Source organism: Ixodes scapularis, unplaced genomic scaffold, assembly GCF_016920785.2.
Source record: "Ixodes scapularis isolate PalLabHiFi unplaced genomic scaffold, ASM1692078v2 PGA_scaffold9__187_contigs__length_104089568, whole genome shotgun sequence".
In the NCBI taxonomy this organism is placed as follows: Eukaryota; Metazoa; Arthropoda; class Arachnida; order Ixodida; family Ixodidae; genus Ixodes; species Ixodes scapularis.
The window spans coordinates 91,925,214-91,948,509 of NW_024609884.1; the positions used below are offsets into that span (position 1 = coordinate 91,925,214).

Here is a 23,296-nt window from a genome sequence, read left to right on the forward strand (position 1 = left end):
CCTGTTAAATTCTCTAAATAACAACGTCGCATTCAAGGCACATTCGTAGATTCTTTTTTCCTGTACTTTGTTTCAGCTTACGACGGACCGCAAAGGACGCTACGAGCCGCCGGAACCAATTCATGGCTCGGAGGATGTGACGTTTCTTTCCGTTTGGGCGGAGTGACGCGGGGAGCGCAAAGTCACAAAACAGGCTACGAACCATGCATTGGCTTGTGTAGCTCGTAGCGTCCATCGCGGTACATCGGAAGCTGAAACCGAGTATAGTACGAGTAGTCTGAACGAAAAGATGGACGGAGTCTGAGTAGCTCCTGGCCAGAGTCATCCATGCTGAGAGTTAGGTTGATGAACGGGGCTCGTGCACCGCTGGATCTAACGCTTCTGCCATAGCACAAAATAGTGTCGTCTTTGAGTGCAATCTTACCGAGAGGCGACAAAGCTTTCTTTAGTGCCAGCTGAGTGTGCAGTGGCTAGCGATATAAGCTGTAGAATGCGCAAACGGCGGCAGTACAAACCACGCTGTCGCACGGTACCGTGCCTGCGTCAGGGGGGGCATCGCACGCGGCGGATGAGTAGACACATTTAAACACCTCCCCTATATCGCTGCCTGCCTGATCGCGTGGGCTCTACTGCCTGGTCGCTGTTCTAGCTCATATTGCTAGCCATCGTACAAGAATGGGGAAGTACTGTGACACAGCCCAGATTCTTATAAGGTTGTAAAAGCGGCTTCATTGTCATGTGGGAAAAAGCGGCTTGGGTATATCGTTTCTGTGAGATCATATGTGTTCAAGTGTTCGAGCACCAAACTTGCCAAGTGGTGTCAGGGTGGTTTTGCATGTTGCATGTCCGCAACACGTAGTACGTCAGCGAAGTGGCGATGCTCCTAACTTTCCCGCCAGTACTCTAGCATCACTAACACAAAACAGAAGGCAGAAAGCCCCTCGGCACTTCTGCTTCCACACTCTTGGGCCGTAGCCCTCGGCGCGTTGGCATCTGCAAGATGCCACCTTCAGCCCATTATCCGTGACGCCAGCCCGGTGAACGGCATCAAGGGCGTAAAACGTGAATCTACACTGCAGGCTTTGCTCCACGAAACTTAAAATCTTGGAACAGGTGAATCCCAAAGTATAAAACCATCAGGAAATGGTAAATGTAAATAAGTATGAAAAACAAAAAGTGCTCGGAGCTTGGAGAGCTCTCTAAGCTGCTCTAAACAGAATAACATTGCAGCACCAACTAAAAATCCAGTATCCGTTGGCAGTCCATAATCTTTCCAATATACGCTTATTCGTCGCCTGCCGTTCCAAGAATTGGGTTAGGTCCTCGCTGAGTGCCCGCGTTGAAGTCGCCGGTGCAGGTGCTAACGTAAGCGTTTCAACAACCTCCCCTGCAAATGGCGCTCAAACAAACGTTGGCGAAGAAACGAAAATGTGTCGTACCGGCTGCTTGAGTGGGTTTGCAACGACAGCCCTCAAGGAGTTGTCTCCAGTGGCTGTCATGTCGTGCTCACCAACGCGGGCGCAGACGGCGGCACACTTCGAGCTCTTTCGCCGAGGAGGGACGCACCCGGTCCCGAGACTCGGAGAGCGGTGAGAACATCCAAGGCCGGAGCGCGATGTCGATCGGAACTCTGCCGTTTGTTCGCGCCTTAGGATCCTTTCATTTTCATTCCGAAAGAAGCGGCCGAGAATAACGCGTGCCGCTGTTTGAAAAAAAAAAAAAAAAAGAGGAAGAAAATGATAATACGGGAGATAGCAGCAACGTCCGTTCATCTGGACTGAGCAAAGGGTGTTTCTAATTGAAGTCCAATTGGTTGAAATGAAAGAAATATAGTCCTGACAACTTTTTTACTAAAAAAGGCCAGCTGAACTTAGGAAAATAGAATATAGAGAAAGAAAGAGACAGGCATACCACAGGATGCCTGTCTCTTTCTCTCTCTATAATCTATTTTCCTAGGTTCAGCTGGCCTTTTTCAGCACTATGCACGAACAAGCTCAACTACAACCTGTTAATTTTTTTTTCTCCAATTATCGTCCTTACTTTGAAAAGCTAATATCATCATCGCCAATCCCCAAATTTGCGCTTGACCTCTGAGAATTCAACCACGCTACTATAGTGGGTTAGAAGGGGGAGGTGTGACGATCGCGCTAGCCAGTGTGACACCTTTCACTACAGGGGATAGAAGGTGAAAGAAGAAGTAGATCGAGGGGCTTCAGAAGTCCGCCATCGCTTCACTGCAGCCTGTCTTCATTGCGTCAAGCCAGTGCCTCCTTACTTCCTGTGCCTGGCAAAACGCCCTCAAAGAGCCGTCGGCGCACCACTCCTGGCGACCGCTTTGTAGTGGTGGAATTTTGTTGATCGATTGGTAATAAAGAAGAAGAGGAAATAAAGGTGGAGAACAGGGATGGTGGCCATTGCTCGGCTCCAAACTATGCAGTTTTTTGTGACCTTTATTCACCACTTTAACAACTCTACATTGGCGACGAGGATGTTGCCGACTGCCTCCAGCTACAACTCCGGCAAGTAATCACTTCCAAATCCTCAGCACACCGCTGCTGCGCCAAACATTGACGACTTCACAGCTAAGCTTTGTATAATCACCGATCATGACTCTGATTCCGACTCCTTTTCCCTCATTTGATTTGGACGCCACCGACGAAAGCAACATCGGCTCGGAATGACAAAAATGGTGAGCACGCTTTGAAAACTTTCTGATTGCCTTCGATGTGAAAGCGCTCGCAAACGATCACTTCTACTCCAATGGGGCTATGTTGCGCGTTTTGTACTCCCAGGAGACTATGGAGAAGGAAGTGACGTCAACGACACAGCAAACGCAGATTGGATGTTGACAGAAGAAAACAAAATGAACATCCAATCTGCATTTGCTCCGTTGTTGACGTCACTTCCTTCTCCCTAGTCTCCTGGAAGTCCAAAACGTGCAACATAAGCCCCCCTAGTCTACGACATCTTCAAGACCTTCTCTGACCTACCAATTGGCTCAACATCAAGCTAGGCATGATTCTGCATGATTGAGCTCGCATGAGTCTGACTCCGACGAGAGCTTATGCGGCATGGGAACAGAATATTTTCATCTCTACCTTTATGTCAATGTATTCCTTCTTCGCGCAGACAACAACCCACTTATGTCTATCCTCACAATTCCACGAGCTTCTCCATCTGCACGAATGGAGCGTCTCACTTTAAGGATACAACCGTATAAGTTTAGAGTTGAACACACACGTGGAATCAGCTATCCTTCAGACAACCTGTCTCGCCACCCCTGGCCGAACTGCCCTGCTGATGCTAATCTGGCTCGCACCACCGATGCACATGTCAACTTCATGGCCAAACACCATGTTTCAAAAGCCATGACTAGTGCGAAAGTGGTTCCTGCCACCGCTGGCGATCCACATCTACAGCAAGTAATTGTTGCCCTCAAGAATTCTGCCAACTGGAGCAACCCAGCACTGAGAAATTTTGCATCAATACAACACGAGCTCTCTCTGACAGAAAGAGACTGCTGAAAGGTAATTGCCTCGTCTAACCTTCCGCTCTCCAACAACGAGCAGTACCTCTTTCACATGCTGGCCACTAGGGGACAACCAAAACGAAAGCTCTTATGAAACAAAACGTTTGGTTTCCACAACTAGACACCATGGTGCAGGCAACTCTAAAGAACTACATGGCATGTCAGGCCACTATCAAGCACCGACAAGTTGAACCCGTCGCTATTCCAGCGAAACCCAACCAGGCTTGGGAAGCCCTCTTATTTGATTTTGTAGGACCGTTCCCTAACTCAATATACTTAATGGTCCTAATAGATGATGCTTCGCGATATCCTATGTTGAAGATTATATCATCACTCGCGGTCCCAGCAGTAATTAACAATCTTATGAAGATATTTAGTATTTTTGGAATCCCTAAAATCATCAAGAGGGACAATGGACCTCCATTCCAAAGCCGTGATTTCAAAACTTTCGTTCAGTCATCAGGATCCCGCTATCACCGCATTACGCCGTGCTGGCCACAAGGTAATGGTGCAGTTAAGCGGTTTATGCCCACGCTCAAGAGATCCATACAAACGACGATACTGGAAAACAACACTTGGACCACCGAGTTGATTAAGTTCTTAATGGTTTATAGGGCAACTCCTCACTCGACAACAGAACAAACATCCTTTGCCTTACTTTTCGGACGACCCATGGGCTACCTGCTTCCAGATTCAACGGAAAACAACAACGCTGAACAGCAGGTGTGGCGACACGCATATCTTACAAATCGCAAAAAAACACAAGGTCTGCGCAGACCAGCACAGACACGCAAGAACTCACAACCTCAAGATCGGGGATTTTGTTATCTGCAAGCAAAACCAGGCGAATAAGCCGACTCCTCCTATGACCCAAGGCCATTCACTGTCACCGAGATCAACGGAGCACGAGTCACTGCACGAAGGGGTCCAACAACTCTAGCTTCTTTAAACCTTTTTCTGCTAGCACAAATCCAAGGACAAATGAAGAAACTGATGACACAGATGCCATATGGTTCACCACCAACCCATACGAAATTGACGCTGACAACACGCCTCAAACCTACCAAGCTCCTGAATCCTATGAATGCCTTGAGGTGTTGGGGGAGAAAGATAGCAGCTGCCCGCTGAAACACTGGGACACTCAGGTGCAGGACGACCAGTTCGTCCAAGACGCCCACCAGACAGACTATGTCTGTAACTAACTTAAATTTATTTCTACTGAAACTTATTTCTTTGGGGAGGAGTGATGTAGCGCTGGGATTTTGTTGATAGATTGGGGAAAAAGAAGAAGAAATAAAGGTGGAGAATAAGGATGGTCGCCTATGCTCAGCTCCAGACTCTGCCACTTTTCTGGCCTTTATTCACTACCTTAAAACTCGACAGCTTGAGGGCGCTATGTTAACGAAGTTCAACATCCTCATCATTATCTGACGGGATTGGCGTCGTCAGGTTTAACGCGGTTTGAGCTCGGCGTTCGGTATGGTCTGCGTTCGCTTCACCCAATATTGTCACTTTGTATTTTCAGGAATCTTACCACAGCGTCACTTCTTTTTCTGCATAATACATCGTAAACGGCGATTTCTTGCCGACCTAATTATATAAAAAAAATCCTTAGAAATACATTATTCTTTTATTTCGGTTTTACTACTTTCTCAGACGTTTGACTTGCTGCCCTGCCTGTAGGATTTCGCTCAATCAGTGCATCCACAGCTGCTAGTCTTTATTACTTTTTGCTTATTTTGTGAAGTTTTTTGTTGTTTTTTTAATTGTCACAACTGCAGTTTTTATTAGTACTAAATAGGTGTCTCCTTTTATTGAAAGTAGCCGTAGCAAGAGCATTCTATATTTAAAAACACATAAAATTATAGTTGCTGGGGAAAGGATGCTTGTTTCGGCTCCGTTTGTGTGAAAGCCTTATCGATGCGGTAACCTTGGTTTCCTTTTAATGAACATTATGAAACGATTGTATTCGCGCGTTAACTTGCCTTGATCTTTTCTTCTTCCCGGTGTTTCGATTGAACAGGTGGGACTAACAGTAAAACCCGTGTAAACTGGCCTCACGCGAGGAGCTTACCGTAAAAGGTAAGAGATGTCTCGTCATCGACCCCGAAACGAAAGACGTCAAGCTTAAGTTGATGTGGCTGCCGAGCCACATCGAGGATCGAAGAGTTGTGGAAGCGTTCCAACCGTACGGAAAGGTGATCTCCATCGAGCGAGAAAAATGGAGGGTTCCAGGGATGGAAACTATGGAAACCATGAATAGACACGTAACGCTGTCGCTAGCAGAGGGCGTGTCCTCCTCCAAGATTCCCTACCTGCTGATGGTCTTCGGATGTCAGTGTTTCGTAATCCTGCCGGGTAGACCTCCGCTCTGTCTCCGGTGCAACAGGGTTGGCCATATCCGTCGCTTCTGTCGGATACCGCGATGCTCGGACTGCGGACGCTTCGGACATTCCCCAGAAGACTGCGTACTTACGTACGCAGATAAATTGAAGCAAGGAACAACTCGTGGGGAAGAAACATCGACGGAGCTCCTCATGGACGTCAGCGAAGTGGTTGAGCCCACGGGTGAGATCCCTCCTCCCGCTGATTATGAGGGCAAACCAGCTACTGACCAGTCACCTCCTGAGCCTGAAGTAGAAACACAAGAAGAGTCTGGCCAAAAGGTTCCACCTACCCCTGGCGTGTTGGTGTGCTCGGGTTCCTCTACGACGTGCGAGGTGTCACCTGACTTTCCGCCCCTGCCTCAGGTACCCGTAGACGAAAGCACCCTACCCACGACCCACAGCACAACTCATGACACGACTGACAACGCCTCCCGTGACACGATTCTTGAAAAACCAACCTTGACTGCACCTGAAGAACACGACGTGCAGGAAATACCATCCCAGAGCCTGGTTCACCAGGAACCACGCATGGATGACACGCCAGGTGACGGCTCATTTGCTCGATCAAAGCTCTTTGATCGAAAGCAGGTAGGCAAGCGCCAAAAGCCCTACACCAAGCATGGAACAGGTTCCACACCGTTTAAAAGCATCCCACTGACCGATCATCCCCAACCATAGACTGTCATGAGTAGCGCCCTCCCACTTCGAGTGGCCACCCTAAATGTTAGAGGTTTAAAGTCTAAAAGAAAACAGCATCAACTTCTCCAGCTTTTACACCACCAACAGATAGACGTCCTTGCTGTGCAGGAAACTAAGCTTTCAGAAGAACATGAGACCGATGTTGCCTTGGAACCTTTCCTGGCTGATTTTGAAATTTGTGTAAGCCATGCTTGCGGCACCTCAGCAGGATGCTTTCTGTTCTTGAAGAAAGCTAGAGACTTTTCCTCCATTTCCCTGACCATCGATCAGGAGGGGCGCTTCATTTCCTGTGACTTAAAGTATGACGCCGAGGATTGGCGGTTTATGTGTGTGTATGCCCCTAATACAGTAATGGCTAGGAATGTGTTTTTTCTTTCGTTGCTCACCATTTGGTAACAGACAGGAATATTATTCTTTTTGGAGATTTCAACTGTGTATGCAATATCCGAGATCGTGCGCAGCCAACGTCAAGGTATGATTCAAGCGCAACTGTGCTGGGATCAATCGTTGCAGGCGACAATCTTGTAGACATTGGTGACCACAAAAATGGAGACTTGCATTACACACACTTTCAAAATTCAGCACATGCTCGCCTTGACAGAATTTACGTTCGCGGAGAATTATTCGCTAAAATTAGTGATTATAATGTAAAACCTATTTTCTTTTCTGATCACTGTCTGGTGTCAACATCTATTGGGGAGAGAAAACTGTCATCTTTTCGCCCCCAATGGAAACTTTGGAAATTTAATGTCACACTCTTATCAGAGAAACGTTTCTCTATTCGCATTCCGGATATTCTCTCATCTGTGCTATGTCTCCCGATGCTTTCCATCTTTGCTAAGTGGGATATGTTTAAACAAGACGTAAAGAACTGGGCTATAGAGTATTCTAGTCTTCTTGCGTTTGAACGAAAGGAAGACCGATGGAGACTACTTAACACACTTACTACATTATATGAGCTCAAATCTTTGCGTCCAGGAACTTACACAGAGGACATTAATATAACCAAAGCACAGCTACAGCGATATGATGCAGAGAAGTACAGAGGAGCAGTCATTCGTTCGCGATCGGAGAGGTTTCTGCTAAAGGAACTCCCTTCGCGGCGATCTTTAAATGACGAAAGACAGAACGCGCTATCAAAACAAATCCTAGCGATCGACCACGCGGACACTACCGTGTCTGATACCCCCGGCATCTTAGACGTCTTCCTTGAACATTACAACGTCTTCGGTAAAATAATATCAGCAGGAGACGAGAGAGGCGCAGGAGAGTTGCTTTCACTTTTACCAGTCATATCAGAGGAAGAAAGAACTATGATAGACGGTGACCTAACATTAGAAGAAGTGCGAAATGCCATAAACGCACTACCCGCGAACAAGACACCTGGTCCTGATGGTCTGGGTGCAGAGTTCTATAAAACATTTATTGACTTATTAGCTCCATTGCTGCTTGATGTATTCCGCGTCGGATATAAAGAAAAAATGCTTCCGCCTACCTTTTACCAAGGTCATACTGTCTTAATACCAAAGAGCAAAGACGAAGCAGTGTTGAGAAAAGCTGCAGGCTACAGACCAATATCATTATGTAACGTTGACTACAAAATATTTGTAAAATTACTCACCGAAAGAATTCACGTGGTAGCTCACAACTTAATTGGAGAACACCAGACTTGCGGAATACGAAAAAGAAGTATTCAGACTAATGTGCACATTGCCAGGTCTGTACTCGACTGTGTGACTGAAGGCAATGACCAAGTTGCATTAGTACAAATCGATCTTTTAAAGGCTTTTGATAGAGTTAGCCATTCATTTTTGTTTCAAGTCCTTGCCCACCTCAATATCGGAGACACCATCCTCTCCGGCGTTAAATTATGTTACAAGGACTGCTCCACCAGGATCATAGTTAATAACACTCTCTCCGATCCGATTGCTATTAGGTCTTCAGTAAGACAAGGGTGTCCTCTATCTCCGCTTCTATTTGCCTTATACTTGGAACCGCTTTGCCTGAGCGTGCTGACAAACCTCAATATTCGTGGGTACCAATATTGTTTCTCCGAAGTGAAGTTGTTTGCTTATGCCGACGACGTTGCCATTTTTTGTGCCGACAAAGACAGTGTAGAAGAAGCTCTACGCGTAACACAGAAATTTTGCACAGTCACCGGTGCGTCGGTCAATAATGATAAGTCCAGCGGATTTTGGCTAGGCATGTGGGGAACAACACCATCCAAATTTGCAGGGATCCACTGGAATCAGCCATCAATAAAATACCTTGGCGTACTGCTAGATCAGGCCAGGAACAGTGGGCCATATTGGACGTCAGTTGCCACAAACATTAAACGGAAAATAGATGCCTGGAGGGTGCGAAACCTATCCATTTTTACTAAGGCTGCCGTGTGCAATATTTTCCTTACGTCTAAACTTATGTACGTGTTACAAGTCCTCCACTGTGCCCGCCCACGTATACAAGCGTTCCATCGACTTTTCGCGACTTTCATTTGGAGTTCCTCGTGGGAACGGATGAGACGAGACAATTTATTCCTCCCCCTTGAGTGTGGAGGGTTGGGTCTTGCTCACTTATTTGTCCGTCAACTTGTATCTAGATTATTTTTCTTTAGGAATATCAGACATCCGCTACTGGCCTCGCTAGTTCAGACGAAGCTTGCGCCGCATTTGCCCTTTTCGATAGTTTCAACGACGGATGACGTTTCGTGTGTTTTAAGAGGATTTTGGAAAGAAGTTGTAGACACGTTGTTGTTTTTAAATATTCGGTTTTCTTTGGAATACTTGTTTAGTGTTTCTAGAAAATGTTTGTCTCAGGCCTTAGTTGACAATTTTTTCACACTACCGATTTATAGATCAAGGTTTAAAGACAGCCCTGGACAGGATGTTTTGAAAAGAGTTAAAAAGATGTGTGTATCGCCTACTGCAAAAACATTTTTCTTTCAATTACACACTTCCACACTTCCGGTTAAAGCGTGGCTACAGGAAAGAGGGTTTTTCGTTCCATGGTCTATTAACTGTCGATTATGCAACAAACCGGAAACCATTGAACACTGCTTCATATACTGTAATGACGCAGTGTATTTTTGGGACGTTCTCCAACGAACACTGAAAAAGGATATCGACTTCACAGACCACAGTATACGATTTCTCCCCTTTGAACAACATGGAGTTGTCCCTTACGATTTATTTATGCTTCTTGGGCTACATAGTTTGTGGAAGTGCCGGATGATCGACAGAAATGCCGAACAGCCCCGTACGACCAGATCGCTTTTCATTGAATAAGTAGCGAAAGTGCGGAGTGTGTACGAGGCCCGCCCACCGGTGCCAGATTGGTTTAGCCTCTTTGACGCGTGCTTAAACCTACCGCACTTTTAGATTGTGTAAATATGTAAATATCGCTGTTTATGCGTTGGGTGAAAGGTAAATTCTAGCCAATATAACCTTTTACTTTTTACAGAACTACTAAAGATGTGTGTTTGTCGCCCCACGTGATTCACGTGCGCGTGTGTGAGATTCTGGTGACTGGTGGCCTGTGCCCGTGCTCCATTGGTTAGCATGTGTGGGTGGGACTCTACGTGTCATGGTGTGTGAGGTGGACTGTGACTTTTGGACCTTTTGTGTTGTTTGTGTGTACACTGTTGTACTTGGCTGAATAGCTATTAGTGAATTTCCATTTATTAAAGAAGAACAAGGAGAGGAGAAGAAAAAAAAAAAGCCTTCTACTGTGGTCGAGAGGTTAGAGCGCCAGCGTTTGACATTGCGGCGCGAAAGTCACGGGTTCAAATCGCGCCAAAAAAACTCTTTTTTTTTTTTCTTTCTTGTATTTGACTGCCCTCCCACTAAGAATGCAGACAAGGCCCTATGAGCTCTTTAAAATCATTGGGCGAGTAGTTCTGACTCACCAGTTCGTTGTTCATGGCCACGGGAGAGCGCATACATGTCTCTGGCTTTCTTTACCAACTTCCCCCACGCCTACTGGATCTGCCGTACACTTCGCGGAAAGTTGACAATATCTTCCCATGCCCGTCTCTTCGGTCGCCAGGTAACTGTGCTAGTGAATTTTTCTAGAATTTGTTGTTTCCGTTTTCCAACTGCTCTAATTCATTCCATTTGTTGATCCAAACTCATTTTAGGTGTTTGGGCTAGAGTTATGGTTTGCGATGTCGACACCTGCTTCATTTTTGCATTCGGTTGTAATCGTCTGCTATTCTAACTAAAATTCAACAAGTAATGTGTTAATAGTACAAAACGATTGACACAGCAAAATGTAAAGAGGAAAAATATACCTTTTTATTACATTCCATGCAAGTAAAAGTATGATCTCTTTTATTTCGGTTTTACTACTTTCTCAGACGTTTGACTTGCTGCCCTGCCTGTAGGATTTCGCTCAATCAGCGCATCCACAGCTGCTAGTCTTTATTACTTTTTGCTTATTTTGTGAAGTTTTTTGTTGTGTTTTTTAATTGTCACAACTGCAGTTTTTATTAGTACTAAATAGGCGTCTCCTTTTATTGAAAGGAGTCGTAGCAAGAGCATTCTATATTTAAAAACACATAAAATTATAGTTGCTGGGGAAAGGATGCTTGTTTCGGCTCCGTTTGCGTGAAAGCCATATCGATGCGGTAACCTTGGTTTCCTTTTAATAAACATTATGAAACGATTGTATTCGCGCGTTAACTTGCCTTGATCTTTTTTTCTTCCCGGTGTTTCGATTGAACAGGTGGGACTAACAGTAAAAACCGTGCAAGGCGGAGTAGTGCAAGTGGATGATTCGTAAAAAGGATCACAGTTAAAAAATGAGACACGCGCAAAATACAAAAAAAAAAAAAAAAGAACGTAGCGCGATTTGAACCCGGAACTTTCACGCTGCGTCGACAAGTACCGGCGCTCTAACCTTTCGACCACAGGCGCTTTTTTTTTTTTTTTTTTTTTCTTTATTGCATCTTTCGACCACAGGCGCGAGCCGCCGGCGCTGGCGGAGGTATATAAATATATTTCCACCGCTTTTATCTCGCCTGCTTTTTTTTCTTTATTTTGGCTCATCTTTACCCTCCCTGGCCGTAACTTTACCTGCCGCTCGTACAGTATAAAGGGGCGGTCAATTGGACTCCAGTTGAAAGTCCCTGCAGTCAGTGTCTACGAGCGAAATTAGGTTTTTGTGCTTGAAGCGATACGGATTTCTCCACCATTAGGCAGGGAGGCTAGGTACTTCATTGCCCCAAGGAGCTGGTCACGTGACAGAAAAATCCCTCTTGGCCGCAGCCGCGTCCGCAAGATACGCAAACCGGCCCTGGCGCGCTCTGGAGCTTCTGGAGCTCCCTACGGGAGCCAGAGTTGCGCGTTCACGTGATGAACCGGATCAAGTGCCTTGCAGGAAAGTAGACGTTGCGCGCGCCCCGCCGAACGTTCCCCTGCTTTTGAGCGCGACGCGCGCCTCGAACGCGCGGCGCTGCTATTCGCCGAATTCAGTCACGTGAGGAGCTGAATCAACATGCCGTGCAGGAAAGACGGCGCTACGGGGATGAACGCGCATCTATCAGGCACGTAGCCAGGATTTTGATTTGGAGGGGGGGGGGGGGGGGGGGGCATTACAAAATGTTGTATGAGGGGGAGGGGGAGAGGAGGTCCCAGCGAAATGAAAGATTTCGGGGGGGGGGGGGGGGGGGGCAAAGAGGAAGCTACTGCAACTTTGACGCAACACGCTCTCGGCGCAGAGCAGTGTTGAGGCTACCCTTAGCGAAAAGTCGTTCAAAATCAGTACACTCGAAGTGTACTGAAGTATACTAAAAGTATACTTTCAGTGCGGTCTGTGTAATGATTGTGTACTTTAAGTGTACTTAAAGTATACTTCCAGTAAAAATGGCGGTGGACTGAAAGTATACTCGTCCGTACAAAACTAGTACATGTAGTAGAATTGTAGTGCCCGAGGTAAAAGGTAGTTCAAAATCAGTATACAGAAAGTGCACTTAAGTGTACTAAAGGTCTACTTTCAGTGCTTGCAGTCTATGTACTCAAATTATAATAACGGATATATATATATATATATATATATATATATATATATATATATATATATATATATATATATATATAAAACTGAGAAGAAAAAAACCCTTAGTGAAAACAGCTGCAACAACGGACGATTTAATCTTCGACGTTTCGGCCGGAGTCCGTAAATCGTCCGTTGTTGCTGTTTTCACTAAGGGTTTTTTTCTTCTCAGTTTTATACCCACGCCTTCGGCCTCCCGCCACCATGCCCGTTGTATATATATATATATATATATATAGTGCGATTTTTGACATCAACACACTAAAAACGCGATAGATAGGCCGATGCCGTTTTCACAGAATATTTGTGGGGCTCGGCGGACATTCGATGAGTACATAAACGTCACAGTATGTTGTCTAATTATCTTTTTTAATTGACAGTGTAATTGACCATGTTGAATTTTCAATTTTAAAGGGGCTGAATAAGCTCTAGCCCAACTGAAACAATTTGCGAAAAGGTGACGAGTTTTGGGTTATTCATAGCTAAAACTCTGCCTTTCGTCGGCTGATTAAAAACAGCGCGCTGGACAGAGCACAGGATGATATTTTTACGTGTTCCCTTCAGTCGAACCTTTGGAAGTATGATGCTGGAGCATCCACCAAAAGGCACGCTGTCAAAAGTGTGCAACTTCGTTCATGCTGAATGCGACGGCACTTTATGAGGGTTGTAACTTCACTAGAAAATTAAATAATGCATAGAACTCCAGTATGAGAAGTTCTCGCTAACACAAACAAACATGCCATCAGCGACATGCCATGTCAAAACCGCTAAGTCACTCTCCACTTTGCCCGCCCCTGCCGCGCGTGGTTCTTGAATCGAGGGAAAAAGTGCGAAATTTGATAAATAAATATCTGAAAGCCCCTTGCTGGTTTCGTGAATAGTTTTGATTGCGTTACACTCTAATAACGACTGCCTCTAAAACAGCAATAATAAAAAAGTAAATTTACGGATTTTAATTACTTAAAAAAAATGTTGCCATGGTTATTCACCCATGTAATGTCAACCGAGTCGCACGACACACATGAAGAGTCCATCAACATGACAGTGAGCCCCCAATTTTCCTGAAACCAGTTGATTAAAAAATATCACCGGGTATAGCTGACATAATGTGACAAAGGGATGCTTCATTTCTCATTTCACTGCAGGCCACGTGGTCCAAAAGTTCCACGGGGAAACGACCGGCACTGTCATAGCATACTTACGTCGGAAATGCAACATAGACTTACGCCTAAAAAAAAAGCACAAATAGAAAAATTAGCTACATTGTACGCCACGAAAAGTAGCGTTATCTAACTTGACAATAATTATTTTAGCTAGTCATTTCTATAAATTTAGCAATTGAAAAGTATACTTTTATTGCAAAGATAGCTTTTATTTTCCCTGAGCTGTATTTGCTACCTTTATTGGAGAATAAAGGTTTACTGTAAAAAAACTGTTAGCACTATTCGGAAGCTAGGCGATCGAGGGCAGTCGCACCAACGGTTTAATGCTGCTGATGAAAAAGCATGCACATGACTTTGTTTTCAAAATGCACCGCCACTTGCGTGCTGCCTCATAGGCTAGTAGACAAATTAAGTTTGCAGGATAATCCGGTGTTTTTGTAATGCAGGTTTCAGGGCACTATACGCTGTTTGAGATATCTGCATCCACAGCAATCAAAAGGACAGGAGGCAAAAGAAACCACGGCTAATATTGGGGACATAAGATGCTCCACCTTGCATAGTCGCATGCAGCGCAAATCAACTTCTGAACCGAGTAAGCGAAGTGGTGTGATGAATGGAAGCTCGCTCTGAAATTGGCTGGAGAAATCGGTTCCTTCATGTAACAACCTCAAGCTTTCACCGAAAATGTTTCATGGTGTAGATTAATCTTGCAAAACTCTAAGACATCTCAATTCACGTGAAAAAAGATTCACAATTGCAACAACGAACAACACCGTCGATCGAGAGTTCCACACTGTAAAATATTGACGTAAATTTAACGTGTCTTTCCCTCGTCAAAAAAGACGGGCACGCTCATTGTTTCAAAACGCGAGGTTGCCCTCATTATTTATTATCCGCGAGAGCCGATCCTTCCAGAAAAGCCGAAATCCCAGCGGTGCAAGCATGCGCTGACGAATCAAAATAGCCTTGGCGACAAGGGAGAAATTGCTTGAGATAGTTTCGGTTTTACGCTGAAAAAGAAAGCCGAAAGTTTAGATAAGACCTAAGATAGACTAAACGTTTTGTTAATTTTTTACGAATATAATAAAGTGACATTATTATTATTAATATATTGATTTGCTTAGTTTTGTCTTCAAAAAAACAAAGAACAAAAAGAAGAGACTTTTGAAAACTGCGCAAGACCATCGCTATTGCAATCAGCGTCCGTTCGGCCGCCGTTGGAGTTCCGGAGGGTTCGAGCATTGCTTCCTTTTTACGTTTTAGCCGTTTTAGCGGATATTTCAGATAGCTTACTTACGAATACCGTGTTCAATAATATCAAGCAATTACTTAGAGCTGTGAGACGCAGCGTCGCAAGTGTCGGACAGTCGTGGCCGACTGGTGCAAGCGAAGGTGAGGAAGTTTCTCTTGTTTCTGCGAAGTGCGCCGCTGTTTCAAACTTTGTCTTGTACCGTGTGCTTGCTAAGCTATGCTTGACTCTCACTATGCTCTACCCGGTTTTATTTCGTTATTTGAGAAGAGCGTATTTTTAAAATTTATGACTCTCTCCGCAGAGTGAGAAAGATTCGCGTGCGGCGGAACCGAGGGCCAGCCGAGGGCCTGTCCTGGGCGCCGTCCCTACGACGGTCGCCCGACGACGCTTTTGCGGAGCGTTCAAGTACAGTCCGACGGCAGTTCAAGTAATCGCAGGTCATGCTAGTTCTGACGTGTGGTCCCAACAGTCTCTCGGCAACAATTTGTTTCATAAAGCGGGAGCGACAAAAACGTTACAAGAGCGAGCAGCATGATTCCTTGCCCGTTCTGATGCCTGTGCCGTAGAGACGGACGATCTCTTTGCGTATACCGAAGCGGAACGCTTTCCAAGTTTGCGATTGTGTGTTGTGAATAAAGTGAGTTTGGATGTCACGTTTTTAGTGGCGGCGAAAGGCGCTACAAGAGGCAGAGCAGTTAGAAAAAGCAAAAGCGTGAAAAAATGTTAAAAGGGCCTGAATATTCGATGGAGTTGAAAGACTACCAACGTACCAACTCGCCCAGTTATTCTTTGTCAAAGAATAATAGCCAATACTAATAAATTAAATAAATGCCAACTTTTAATTGGTTACAAATTTATAATTGATGCAGTACACCCCTACCTTGCTCTAGGGCTTTTATGATATCAGATAATGTGTAAAGATACAGGATAGTTCATAGCAACCATTTATGTCCGACCCATTATATTGAATCTTTTCTCTAAAAGCTCGAAGTTTTATGAAAAAAAGTGCTTATCGTAAATTAAGCCGCACCACTGAATCTGTAATAACGTATGACTTGTATGTGTGTTCTCAGCAAAAGAAAAGGAGGCATTAAAAAAAGGCCAACCATTTTGTTTGCTCTATGTTAGAGCTTCTTTCAGGTACACGCAAAATGTGGGTGTCTACATCTAAAAAAAGTGTAATTGACATTCCCCGCAGGGCTGCAGGCCTGACTCAGTTGGGCTAGCAGGTTGCAACCTATGGGAACCTGCAGGGACCTGCATCACAAGAGTAAAAGTGACGTCCGCCCACTGATCTCTATTATGGGTGGCTGGATGATGCATCGAGCAGACAGGTATGAAGCCACCGTAAGTTAGCGGCCTGTCCCGATAGCGAGCGCTTGACAGGCTTTTCAACTCTCCCGAGTGCTGGTTCGAACAGCGTTCAGGGCGCTGGGTTTATTCTTGTCATCCCAAGAGAGCCTGCTTCTTGCGGAGTAATAGTGCATCCGGACCCGAGAAGTCTCCTGGGAAGCCATTCGATGTGAACATTTTTAGAATCTATTTTATCAAAAAGTGTGTATGTCCCCCTATTCTTGGGATTTCATCCAGAACTAATTTCTGCAGCGCACTGGCACATGCGGAGAAGCACACTGAACAAAGCGAATCTATCGCAGTGGTGACTGTGTGAGCGCTTTGAAAAGTTTGAACGGCATAAACGACTTTGTTTGCGCGAGCTCAATATTTCATTCATTTTATGAAGTGCTAGTGTTGAGAATACTTTCCAGGTACAAAATTTTGCAATCAGGATCGAGTAATTTTCAATGCATTTGTATCCATGGGGTTACTTTTTTGCAGGACCAATTTTGAACAATTTCGATAAACTCTCAAAAACTAAGCCTTCGCGAAAATTAGGTCGTTTACAGTGGTACAATTAATCTTGAAACCAATATCGAATACCGTATTATACTAAACTTCTAAAATGCAATTTTATTATTAGCAGACACAGCCCTGAAATAGGCCATTCTCAGATGTTTTCGTTGTGGCCTTCATCAATCCATGTGCTTAAAATGTAGAAGCTGCAACCTTGAATATTTCTTTTTTTTTCTTTATGTTGCCTAAGATTTGAGGTAATACATGTTGTGCCCTAAAATGAACACTATTACCTGTTGCATAGCCTTGGGCATACAAAGAAGGCACACCACCAATGTCTGATATATCAGGCTTTCAAAACGATATTGTCCGATTTTCCTCACCCTTTTGTTAGGATGAAGTTGTTGCTATCTTGCCTTCCTCATATAGTGGTCCTTTGAGCGAATTATGTGATGTTATATCATAGAGTGGCATAGGGTAATTTTCTCTTCTCTTTTTACGCAGGATGTAATGGCATACCATCATCACAAAGGAGAGTGTACAGTGAGGCAGGCTCGGAAACTTGAATAAAGTGATACGTAGGGTTTCAATTTCTGTCTTATCAATTACGTGAAGAACACCGATCATAATGCTTGTATGCTACACATACATACTTTCAGTTGAAAACTGCAATGCACCTCTTCTTTATGGCTTTTCTTACACAGTTTCAGAAGACGGCGGTACGTCATTCTCACGAGGAATAGAGCTGCCAAAGATTTCCTCGTTAATTTCCTGACTCATTTTTAAGAGTGCATCTCCCTATAGTGACGCCTCTGCATTATCATCATCAATTGAGTTGTCAACGGCGTTTTTTAACATTTCACGAGAATGGAGCTATATGACATGAAATTTCACAGGTTGGAATACAGCCGTTCAAAGAAACATCTTTGAAAAGACAGCTTTTTAAATGCAGGCGCCGATTTTTCTGGCCAATTTGAGACCGTTCTTTCCCTTCAGAACGCCCAACATACACGGCGTCCCAGATAACTTGCACCATACTTAAAAAAATAAACAAAAACGGAGGGCTTTGCGGGAATCAACTGTCGTTAGCAAGCGTCTTGAGAAAGTGCACAGCTTTTTTTAATGCGCCTGGTTATGTAAATAACTAAAATTAATTAGCTAACCTTTCAAATATTCTTTTAAGCGCCAAGATGTCAGTTGTAAAGTTGCAGGGCGCATTGAGAAACACCCAATTAAAGTGTTTGAAACATAATACGTTTTCGTGCTTTTTTTCCGGCCTTCAAACAACGCACATTCGCGGCGCGCTTGCACGCCGTGATTGGGGAAGCGAGTTGTCACGCGGTAATTTTTTGTATTTCGCGGGCGCATTTTTGAAGGCTAGGAAAAAGCAGCATGCAAAGTGCACTTTGTTGAAAATGGTTTATTTGGGTGTTTCTTAATGTGCTCTACAACTTGCCATTTCAGACCTCGGATTTTAAACGAAGATTTCAAACGTTAGCTTGTTATTCTTATTTATATAAATAGGGGCACTAAAACAATTTCGTGCACTTTCGAAAGAGGCTTTCTAACAGCGTACAGATGGCTTCACTCCCGCAGAACGCTCCGTTTTTTTTTTTTTTTTTTTTTTTTTTTTTTTTTTTTTTTTTTTTTTTAAGTTTGGTGCAAGTTATCTGGGACACTCCGCACATATGTACTGGTAGTGTACAATTAGTACACTAAAAGCGTACATGTAGTGTACTAAGCGTGCACTTGTACTATGCTAAAAGTACACTCGAGGTGCACTTATGGTATATTACGCATGTACTTGGGGTGTACTAAAACTATACTATTTTGTTTCATAAAAGTGTGAAACTAGTACGATTTCAGTACATACCCCAAGTTCACTATTAGTATACTTTCAGTATACTGATTTTGAACGACTTTTCGCTAAGGGTACGCGCCCTCTGCTACAGGCCAACTTCTTTTTCGCCTGAATAAAAGTTAGTGCTCAAATCTCAAAAAAAAACTTCATGCGTTAGCTTCTTCACCCACCGAGGAATAACACTATATCATTTTCTTGCCAGAGCCTGCGAAATGAAACAAAAGAACCGAAATTTGGATGCCGATCCTATCCACAGGGCGAATGAATGAAAATGGCGGCCCTTCCCGCTTAGCTGGGAGCAGCCGCGAGTTCACGCGCATACGCTCACGCCTCTCACTCTGTGCCGCGGGCTGCTTGGCTGACTCGGGGTATTCATATGACGGCGGTGAGATCATAAACTCGCCAAACTCTCCCAATATACTTCTCTGACCCAATTAGAGCAGCTGTGCCTGGTGGCACAAACGTTGTACTAGATACGGCGGCGGCCCCTTGCTTTCTATACTCTTCTGTCAGGCATTGAAGGAACAGAGAAGCACTGGTCAAGCTCAATGTGACGCGCCCATTTCTCTAATGGCTTACAAACAGCGAGAAAAACACTGTTGCGTCCCAGGCTGCAACACTGGGCGCGTGACGTGAAGGTTAGGAGGCAAAAAGACGACGACTGTTCCGGAAAATTCGAAAGATTCCGAATATGGGAGCGGGCTATACTTGGCGCCGACAAATGCTTAGCAACAAGGTGAGCAGAAAGCGAGCTGCATTTCGAGGAAAGGTTCATCGTGCGACACTTCACGATTGCGATCAACGGTGAAGGCATGTTCGTCTTTAGTGTTCACAGTGAGACGGAGTATCGTTGTGGCGCTGCTGCGAGAATATTGATGCTAACGCTGCGTGCTGAACAGCCTTGCCATTTTCTGGACGAAGCGAGCGAATGTCACGCCTCCCCAGAATCGACGACCGAGAGAACGACCAGGGGGGCTATGTTGCGCTTTTTGGACGAGGGAGAAGGAAGTGACGTCAACGGTACAGCAAACGCAGATTGGATGTTGACAGAAGAAAACAAAATCAACATCCAATCTGCATTTGCTGCGTTGTTGACGTCACTTCCTTCTTCCTAGTCTCCTGGCAGTCCAAAACGTGCAACATAGCCCCCCAGCAGGTCATCTCAAATGAGACGCGCCATCCGCTCGCCTCCGCCGTGAATCGGCTGCTTCCTTGCTCCGCGGGCTAGGTATGCGCCCCTTAAACACTTTTGAAAGTTAAATTATGTTCATTTGGGACTTTTGGTCCATGTAACTGAAGGATAAACCTGGGTGGCTATGTCGCACGTTTTGGACTCCCAGGAGACTAGGGAGAAGGAAGTGACGTCAACAACGCTCTTTGGATGTGGATTGGTGCAGTCGCTGATGACGCGTTGCGTGGTGCTGCTAGGATACGTTCATTCACACCTACGTCACTTCCTTCTCCCTAGTCTCCTGGGAGTCCAAAACGTCCAACATAGCACCCCTGCCGACACTTTTGTCGTCGTCGTCGTCGTCGACGGGAACAGCGAAGAGAGAGGCTTTCTGGTTGTCAGCGGCGGCCGAGTGTTTACGTTTTGTTAAAGGGAAACTGAAGCGGGTCTGTATTTGAGCAAAAGCACCTAAATCGTCTTCATTTGGCCTCCAGTATCACTGATATTAAGATTATTTTTAAATTTGGTTCAGCACGGAGGCTGCAGAGATCAATTTTCAAAGTACTGCTGAAGCTGTTCCTTCCCGGGGCGTGACGTCCTACGAGGAGGTTTCGAAGTCTCCGCTCTCGCGCATCTACAGCTTGTCCAAGCTATGCACGCGCACTCTTGCTATTTTCGAAACGGTTAGAAAGGGACGTCACTACTGGTGTGAATGAGGGGGAATATACCTGGAAAGCTTGCAATCGCACGCGCCGCCCACACGAACGGTACGCGGTTGGCAGCCCAAAGATCCTAGTATGACGTCACGACTTATCGGAGATTTTTTGTGTTTTCTCGTGTTTAGTTACATCTGGGAAAACGAACGTGTTATTCAGATTCACGGTTATAAAAACACGTCAGAATTCACCACTAACTCTTTTTTTTTTTTTTTCGAGTGTTTCAGCTTTCCTTCAATGGGTAATGCAAGGTTGGTTTGTGAAGAAAATAAAATGTTTATTTAACTGGATTCACTTCAATTACATGATGAGGCTTTCGTGTCCGTTACGTGGTGTGCATCGGGCTGTTCTCTCGACGTGACGATCTCTTGTTCCGAGGCAGGTGCTCTGGGCAAAGTTCAGTTCAGTCCCAGCGAATCGCGAACCTGCGCTTTTTCACGCACCGTAAAAGGGGGTTGAAGTCGATCTGTATCATCGCGGGCTCGCGAAGCCTCACACGTTGTGGGTATGGATTACAAATCCTGTGTGAAATCACCGCGTAGGCTCAGGCTAGACTAAATAAGCTGGGCTAGCCAACATTGTTTTCCTTTCTTGCAGAAACGTACCCCGTAGCGCATCCGAGAACAAAGCAGTGTGTTTGCCTTTTTGCCATTGCGGTAGTCTGGACGGATGGGGAAATATTTACAGGAAGGGCACCACAAACGAGCACTTCTAGCGGCGCGAACGAACCTTTCCCGGCGCAGCGACTGCAATTGGCATCTCATGGTCGATGAGCGCGCCGCCTATCGTCGTCATGATAGACTAGCGCGCCGCGGCACATGGAGCAAGCTGCGCGATTCTGACACCACCATATCTTACCACCGTAACCGCGCTAACAACGCTAGATGATGACGATGTGTTTCAATTGTGTTATTTTCTACACAGAATTAACCTAATTACATCGCTATCACGCTTATAAATTATTGGTGCGCTTATGGGAATGCAGGAACATGTGGTACAATAATTTCGAAGTCGCAGAGAAATCATTTAACGAGAAAAGAAAGCCATCTGAAAACTAGTTGGCTATCGAGCATTATCCTTTTTTCTGGCAGAAACATGATGATTGTCGTTAAAATGGTTGGTGGCCAAGTGTATTAACGCACTCCAGCTTGAGCAGATAAAATACATGCTCGCGTGTACCACTTTTGAGTGATCAACGCTGAGTTGCGCAGATTAAAAATCACAAATAAGGAGTCTGAGCCGCCAAAGTGCGTATAGAGCGCAATACCATGTATAGCCCATAATAGCTACTTGAAGCCATTCTCCTCCATAACCAACGAAATAGCTCAAGATTGTCAACTGTACTGACCAATAGCCATTGTCAGCCATTTAAAGCCAATCTGATGAAAAGGGGGTGCTAATGATCAATAATAGCCACTCGAAGCCATTTCAGTTCGCGAACACAAAATTAACTCATACTTATCAGTACTAGTCACGAATAGTCATTTGCAGTCCTTTCAAGCAAATCTATAATAGCCACTTGAAGCCATCCTCATTCATAAACTCAGAAATAGCACAGAATTGTGAATTATACTCGTCATTCATTAGTAACTCTTTAAAGCCTATCTGCTAATAGCCAAAAATAGCCACTAGAGGCCACTCCAGTTTATAGGCACAAAAATAGCTCGTACTTATCGAACTAGCCCCAACAACTATTTATAGGCATTTTAAGCAAATCTTTTCAAAATGGAAGGCTTCTAACCAATAATAGACACTTGAAGTCATTCTCATTCATACACACCAAAATAGCACAAAATTGGCAATTTTACTCACCGATAGCCATTGGTAGCTATTTAAAGCCACGGTCCCACTGAATGTGGCAGTTTACGTACTTTTTGGCAGGTCATTACTCATCTCCTTTTAAATACTCTTTTCTGGGATTGATTTCATTTGAAAGGCAATGCAATCCTTTTTCGTTTGATATTATGTATGTGTTGGTTTTTACTGTTCATGCGCATTTGTAGCGTTGCGAATATGACGGCGCGGACCTTCACTTGCTCCGCTAGTTCATGTTTTATGAACGATCCATTAAAAATAGCACGGTTCCAATATAGCAGTTTTGTTAATATGATGTCGGAGCAGAATGTAACGATACACTTTTTTGGTATTTGCACTACTTTGTTTTTTTTTTTCATCCCTCTAAATATTGCCCTAAAATTGACAATTTTCAGCACAAATATGTTTTTAATGACAAGTGCTAGGACAATAAAATTAGCTACAGATGTAGTGCTTATAATTGGTAATATGCAGAAAAAAAATTAATGTTCTGTAAACTTTTTTTTGTTCAGATATTTTATATCAAACGTAGCACTTTTTTGTGCTTCAAATCATGGTACTTCAAATGCTGCTGAGGAAATAATTAAACTATGATCGAATCTTTTATAACATTTAGAGCTACAGCGATTGCCCAAGAAGTGGACGATGGCTTTTTTTCATTTTCAAAGTCATAACGTTCCAGGAGCCCTTCAAACTTACCTGTTTTTACGCATATATTTTCTGGACATCAAACAGATTTATTGGCATCTAATAATATTTATTGTTTGCAATAGATATACATTGCGATGTATTAAATTCTCA

The 23,296-nt window shown here is 44.4% G+C and overlaps 2 protein-coding genes across 2 annotated transcripts in view; one reads left to right on the forward strand and one right to left on the reverse strand.

Annotated features, from left to right (window-relative positions):
• The window catches only part of LOC8041128 (solute carrier family 15 member 1), a 340,827-nt gene that overhangs the window by 136,246 nt on the left and 181,285 nt on the right, over positions 1 to 23,296 (reverse strand). The gene's annotated exons all lie outside the window — the stretch shown is intronic.
• On the forward strand, positions 8,820 to 9,899 carry LOC121833683. Its single transcript, XM_042287136.1, has one exon. The coding sequence runs from the start codon at positions 8,820 to 8,822 to the stop codon at positions 9,897 to 9,899; it is 1,080 nt and encodes a 359-aa protein (XP_042143070.1).